Source organism: Phyllostomus discolor, chromosome 5 (assembly GCF_004126475.2).
Source record: "Phyllostomus discolor isolate MPI-MPIP mPhyDis1 chromosome 5, mPhyDis1.pri.v3, whole genome shotgun sequence".
NCBI classification, from domain to species: Eukaryota; Metazoa; Chordata; class Mammalia; order Chiroptera; family Phyllostomidae; genus Phyllostomus; species Phyllostomus discolor.
Window position 1 is genome coordinate 124,972,236 of NC_040907.2, and position 7,167 is coordinate 124,979,402.

General features: G+C 57.1%; 1 protein-coding gene across 3 annotated transcripts in view; it reads right to left on the bottom strand.

Annotated features, from left to right (window-relative positions):
• CDH23 (cadherin related 23) overlaps positions 1 to 7,167 on the bottom strand; it is a 410,614-nt gene that overhangs the window by 30,182 nt on the left and 373,265 nt on the right. For all 3 annotated transcript variants that reach the window (XM_028511340.2, XM_036026831.1, XM_028511341.2), the window contains 3 exons: positions 3,925 to 4,146; positions 3,542 to 3,661; positions 2,694 to 2,874 (listed from right to left, as the gene is read on the bottom strand). In XM_028511340.2, the coding sequence (XP_028367141.1) occupies positions 2,694 to 2,874; positions 3,542 to 3,661; positions 3,925 to 4,146 (523 nt within the window). The remainder of the gene's footprint in view (positions 1 to 2,693; positions 2,875 to 3,541; positions 3,662 to 3,924; positions 4,147 to 7,167) is intronic.

Sequence of the window (7,167 nt, forward strand, 5' to 3'; positions counted from 1 at the left end):
AAGGGGTCCACGGCACGGGTCTGACCAGAAGGGGCAGATGAGAAGGCCAGGGTTCGCAGGAGGGGCTCTTGGCCTGTCTCCCAGCTGTTTCCCTCCACACACCTTAGTGGGGCTGGCGTGAGCCTATCAGCCCTGATGTCTCCCCACCGGCGGGAGCACCTCTGGGCACGGGCTGCGATGGTGGGAAGGTGACCTGGAGCATGTCCCTTCACCCCTGATGTGTCACTAAACTAGCTCTTCACAGAAAACAGCTCTGATTTGTAGCATTTGTTGTTTTTTCAAGTTACCATCATGGTGTCACCGAACCCAGAGGTGGGAAGAGATGTGGGGAGTGGATATCACGCCCTCAGGAGCCGCCCTGACACAACATTAGGTTGCTGCGTAGCTATTCTGACGTGGGGGCAGTGCTCAGTGATCCTCAGATGCCACTGGGCTCTGACCCGCCGGCCAGCCCAGGGAGGTCCTAGGCCCCTCTCACTCCTCCAGGGACCTGACTCTCGGGTTCCTGGGACACCCCATGGGAACCCAACTTCCTAAAGCTGACCCCGATCACATGTGAATTTAACTGCAGAGGTTTTGCTCATGACTCTAAGGCAGTCTGTCGTCTTTGGGGGCACAGGTGTGCCCTGCACCCTGAAGACAGGTGTGTTGAAGGCCTTATTGGGAGGGGGCTTGGCTGCCCACCCAGCACCCACTTCTCAACCAGGCTTTGGCATCCTCCTCAACAGGAGCAAGACCCCCATGAAATTATAAAACCTCTGTTGTTTGTGAAAATAGCAGAAGAGAAAGACCCTTGCTCAGTCCTTGGACAGAGAGGAGACTTTTGGGACACGGAAAGGTGGCATGTCAGAACAGACACAAGCTCTGGACCGTGGGGGCTCCAGACCTGGCCTCATAGAGTGACTTTGTTTCCTTGCCTCTTAATTGCAAGTTTGCCCCGAGTTCTCAGTTCTGGCCCTGGACCTCCCCTGTTGGCTTCCTCAGTGTTCTCCTCTCAGCTTGTGGCCTTAAGTATCTCTGTGCTGATAGCTCCCGGGCCTCTCTCTCCAGCCGCACTGCTCTCCGGAGCTGGCTTCTACCTCCAGTCCCTGCACTGGCCTCACCTCACCCTCCCCCCACACCTGCCCCTGCCTCAGTCTGCCCATCTGCTAATGGTGGTGGCCTCTCTCCAGCTGCTCAGGCCAAAATGTGGGTGTTGTCCTTGGCTTTCTGTCACACCCCACATCCGATCAGTCAGCACCTCCTGATGGCCCCACCTGTGAAGTAAGCCGGACCCGAGCACCTCTCACCATCTATCTGTTCCTGGCTGCGCCACCTGTAGGCCGAGGGGCTGCAACAGGCCCACTGACCTCCCTGCTCCCATTCCTTAACTCCCACAGTCTGTTCTGGGCGCAAGAACTGGAGTGGCCCTGTTAAATCTAAGTTCAACTTTGTCCTTCCTCTGCTTGACACCCTCCTACATGGTTCCCACATCACTTGCAGCCGAAGTCCAACTCCGATAATGGCCTGCAGGCCCAGCCTCTGGGCCCAGCACATCTGTGACCTCACCTCCCCCTCCCTGCCCCCTCGCTCGACTCCATGCCGGCCACAGGGCCTTTGTGCTCGCTGCCGGGCACGCTCCAACCTCAGGGCCCTGGCAGTTGCTGTTCCCTCTGCCTGGGATGCTCTTCCCCAGGTGTCCACACGACCCACTTCTCACTTCCAAGTCTTTTTTCACGCGTCACCTTCTCGGACAGGTCTTTCTTGAGCACCCTAACTGACACTGCAGCCTTCACCCCGAAGTCCCCATGCCCCGACTTTACATTTCCCTACAGCACTTAGCACCCACTGATACGTCACCACATACTCAGCTATGCTCATTGCCTGTGTCCTTGTACTGGGAAACGTGTTGTCCAAGGGCAGGGACTTGCGTCTGCTTTGTATGGTTCTATATCTTCAGCGCCTGGGATACGACTGGCGTATGGCAGGTGCTCAGTAACTATGAAATGATCAATTAAAAATCAGGATGTTTTACAAAGATTTAAATTCCCAAACTTTTCCATTTTAAGAATGGGAAGCCTGGCACCCAGGCCTTACACCTGGGAAGACATGGCTCCAATGGGCAGGAGCTGAGCTGTGGCCGCCACCGCTCGCACGACTCCCTCTGGTCTCGCCTTCGGGTCTGGGGTCCCTGCTCTGCAGCAACGTGTGTGGACTGCCCTGACAAAACTCCCTCTGGTCATGAACCCTGCTCCTCAGCTGAGGAGAACAGCCGAGGCGCTGTGGCGGCCATTCTCGCGCGTGGGTGGCGGTGGGACACGCAGAGGAGCCCCAGCGCTGCGTGCCCGTGTGCGTGTGTGCGTGTTTAGGGCCCCGAAGGTACGGGGCGAGGGTGCCCGCCCTTCCTCCCTCCCAGAGCCTCTTCTCCCGGTGTGACACCCGGGAACTTCCTATTGATTCTCAAAGCGGTCTGTGACCCTCCAAGGCTACTTGTCTCCATTCTCGGATTTCAGAATATTCTCACCGTATCTGCATGGGAAGACTATTTTCATCCTGTGATGGACGGGGAAACTGAAGCCCGGGGAGGGCCAGATCACCCAGCGGTGGGCTCACCGCCTCGAGGCCTCCTCTCTCCTTCTGCTCCTGGGTGGGAGTGGGGGCCCCGAGGCCCTCAGGTTGTGCTGCCCCCACCGCCCAGCGCAGGCCCCACTCACCCAGAGGGTCTCCGTCCACAATGCTGTACTCCACCTGCCCGTTGGGGCCCGAGTCCCGGTCGTGGGCCAGGAAGGTCCACACTCTAGGCCCCGGCTGGCCCTCAGTGACGTCAAATGGCCCCTCGTAGTCTCGGGGGAAGGTGGGCACATTGTCGTTGATGTCATTCACGTTCACGAGCACCTGCGATGGTGGACAAACTTAGCGGAGGCTGCACTCCGGCCAGTCCTGGGCTGGGCCCAGGCTCCTCATCTGGAAACTGGACCCAATAATCCTGCTACTCGGGACCGATGCAAGAACCATATGAGATAATGGATGTGGGGGTGGGCTTTAAGCTACACATGGATGAGTTACTGTTCTTGTCGAAGCCTTTTTATGGGCATACTCATATTTTTACAATAGTGCTCTGAACTGTGTATTGCTATACTTGGGCATTTTGTTGTACATGGTCTCACTTGCTCCTCTCACACCCTGCAACAGCTTTTATTAAGCCCCTTCCACAGAAGGAAAGGGAAGTGCAGGTTGGTTAAGTGACTTGCCCAGAGTCGCTCAGCCAGGAAGCGAAAGGTCAGGGATGTGAACCCCTGCTGGTTTGTCCAGAGTTTGTACTCTTCCCATGAAGGGGAGAGGGGCAGGTGTCGCCATCTGTCTGACAGATATGACCACACAGAGAAGTTCATTACCTTCCCCAAAGTCACACAAGTTTGGGTGAGTCATTGAGACCAGGACAGGACTCTGGGATTTAGGTTTTTCTCCTGGACAGTCTTTCCCTTCCACTCTTCCCCATTCGAGCTCTCTGGGCTCTGTCCTCCCTGCACCCCCAGACTGGGGCTGTCTCCCCCCAACCCACCGTGGTGGTGGAGGTGAGGCGGTGGGACAAGATGGGGCACTGGTCTGTGGCTGTGACAACCAGGGTGTAGCGGCCATGGCTGATCTCGTAGTCCAGCTCCTTGGCAGCAGTGATGACGCCCTGGGAGACACACAGAGGGAACAAGGGTGGACCAATGGGCAGTGGGTCTGGGACACGGTGGGGACCAGCTCCTTCATGGGGCACCCTCTGACCACCCCAGCAGGCAGGCCCTGCCATCCTGTCCATGATGGGAGACCCTTATTTTCATCCTCCCGCACCGTCTGCCCCCATAGTTTCCTCCCAGACTCCATCTTTGCTACACCCCCAGCCCCCACGATGTCACTGAGTGCCCCTCCTCGTAGACCCTGCCGTCAGCTGCTGACCGTGTGTCTGTCTATATGGAAAGTGTTGATGATGTTGCCAGCAACGATGGCATAGGTGACTGTGCCATTGGGCCCCTCATCCAGGTCGAGCGCCTGGATGGTGACGAGGCTGGTGTTGATGGTGTCTGGGCCCTCATCCAGTAAGATCTCGTAGTGAGGCTGCTGGAACACAGGCGCGTTGTCATTCTCGTCCACGATGGTCACGTAGACGTGAGTGGTGGCCTGTGGAGAAGAATGCGGTCAGGTCCCTTGGTCAGCTGGCTGGAGAGGTTGGGGGCCAGCTAGATGTTCCTCCAGACTGAACGCACTCAGCGTGACCCAGCATGGCGAGGGGAAGGGAGGAGGATGAGAGGGAGGGAAGTCACAGGCTGACGGAGGTGGCAATCACAGAGGCTCTACCCAAAGCCACCTAGGCAACTGTGTAGGTCCAAGATGGCACCATGTCTCTGCCCATGCCCATGGCAGACATCACTAATCAATCATGGTACTGCTGAGGCCAGATGTAACCTCAGGATGCTTGTCAGCCCAGAGACCTAGTGATTGACACTGGCATATAAGATGAGCCCCAGTAACCAGCCCAAGCCCATAGCTTTGCCTGGGCCAGGGCCTTACTGACCCTGGACCTCCATTCATATAACAAAAAGCAACAATGTGATGTAGTCACCCCAACGCAGTATTTAAGCTTCACCTATTGTTCATGTAAATGCAAGAAATACCTATTTTTCAACATTTTAAAGGAGGACATTGGATTTGGAGCAATATCATGGGCAGAATTTGTTGAGCTGTGGAAAGCAAAGCTCATAGAACATGCTTCAGTGCAAGAACAGTTTCTGCAACGTGCTCTCCTGTGACTGGCCATTTGTGGCTGGGGCTTGTCCTTGGACCACATGCAGTTTTAGACGATTGGAACCAAGCAGTCAGCACTGTGGAGAAATGGCCGATGTGGCACTTCACACGCAGAGTAGATGCATGGAAGACGGAAGCCCCATCTTGTCCCCATTCTCTGCTTCTCCACCTGGGAGGCTGTCCCCTGGGGACTGCCTCACCCGGGCTCCCTTGCTGTCTGGCTTCCAGATGGATTTGGCCAATGGGAGGTCCCGGCAGAAGATGAGGGGTGGGAGGGGCAGAGGCAGGGTGTTCCGTGCCCACTCCCTCCTTCCTCACCGCAGTACTGCCATGGCTGCGCTTTTCCTGCCGGGTGGCCCCTGTCACTGGTCGGGCTCTCCCTGGGCTCCAGTTACCTCACCCTGTCTTGTCCTTGTGGGACAGTGAGTGGTAGTGGCTTCCTGCAGTTGCTAGTCTGAGGGTGCTTCGCTGGCTCTCTTAACAGGCCCTCCTTTAAACTACCTTCAGCTGAGCCCCCAGTGTGCCCTCTCTTTACTGCCAGGCCCCTGATGAACACAAACCCTTCTGTCAGCACAAGAGCACCACCTTGCAGGACAGGGGCCAGATTCCAGCCTCACTGGTCGGGGTGGCAGTGCTGACATCTCCTTATTTTCCCAGACGCCGAGAAGTGGGCCTAACTACCTTGCAGGCTGCAGGGGCTGGCAGTGGGGTCTTCTAATGGAGCTGCCCCATGGGGTCTCTTCTGTCTGAGACCAGGCCCTCTCGGCTGAGCTCTTCCTGCCCTGGCACTGAGGAAACAGTGCTTGAGGTTTCTGGACTGTGCCCACACTTGAGCAATGCTTCTGTGTTTCACCCCTCTGCAAGCCCAGGAAGCCCAGCTGCTGGGAAGTGTGGTGGGGTGGGGGGAGGAAATGAAGAGAGCATCACGAGCAGGCTCAGGTGTGCTAGCCCTCCGGGGACGGGCTTGGGAGGCAGTTGCAACCCTCCCCCTAATCCCTGGCTACCCTCAACCACCTTCCAGGCCCTGGGGGAGAAGGATTCTGCTTTCAAGTGTGGTTTGGGCAAGGCCAGCCCAGGAAAAAATGGAGGGTTGGTGGGAGGCGGGTGCTCCAGGGTCTCACCCTTGAGGGACCCCAACTCTCCCAGAGCATGTCCAGGTTGGGAAGAGGGCCCTGTCCCCACCTGATTTCAATGGGCCTTCTACCTTCTCTGAGTGAAAGAGCTCACACTCTGCTAGCAGGAAGGGCCCTGGGCTGCTTCCCAAAGTGGGGCCATAGATCAGGGTCATGATCAAGGACCTGGGTTATGTCTTGGCAGTTTCTGGGGCTCCCATTCCCCAGGGGATTCCCTGGCTCCAGGGGGACTGGGCCTGTACAAGGTCACCTAGTAACAGCAGGACACCCACCCTTCCTCTGTTACAGCCTTTCCTGCCCCGGGAGTGATGGCTCAGAGCTCTCAGACAGCCTCTGACTTGGATCAAATTCCTGGCCACCTTAGAATCTCACTACCATGATTTCTGGCCCTGATGGACTCTGGTCACCCTCTGTCCTTCAGCCTGGGGCTTGCCTGTGAGCTCAGATCCCTAACGGAATAGCAAAGCTCCTGGGAGCATCAGCCGGGTTGGTGGGGGGGCAAGTAAAATGGATACAGTGGCTGTGCCCTCCCTCTCCTCCAGTCCCTGGCCTAGCCACTGTCCCCTCCACCTCTCCCTTTAGGAACTCCCTCACTCATTCGTCAGTTTTCCCATTCAGACAAGAGTGCGTGGAACATCTTCTCCATGCCCAGTTTTGTGCCAGGGACTCCCCAACATCAAGGAGAAGCCCCTGTCCCCAAAACCTCGTGGTTTAGCTCAGAAGAGCAGATGAGCTCAGGTGAGATCAACTGGTTGGCAACCCCCGGTGTGGTGTGACGGCTAAAGGGGTGTGGATAATAAAGGCTGGAGCGGGGACCCCCGGGGAAGCTTAGGGCACCTTGTGAAGGGGATGGATGTGAGCTGAGCCCCGAGGCATGATGGGAATTTGGAGGGAGGAGAGAGACATCATCACCAGGGGTGCCGGTGTGCTGAGTGGGGTGCAAGAGCAGGGCACCAGCGGTGGGGGGGTGTGCAAGGGTGCTAAGGACGCCCAGGCAGGGAGTGAGACGGGGCAGAGTGGAAAGGGAGGCTGGGGTTGGGGGAGAGGGGCACTGGTGACTTGCTCTGGCACATGCTGCCAGATGTTGTGCACACACCCATGTGTGCCCTAGTGTAGGGGTGTGCCGAGCTGTGGTGTGCTCCTGCACCTGTGCCACATCTGTGTGAGGTGTGCACAAGGGCGTTGCAACCTCTGGAGTCTATAGTCAAGTCTACTCCGAAGTTAGGTTTTTTTTTTCACTAATTCATTCTACAACCAGGAGTGC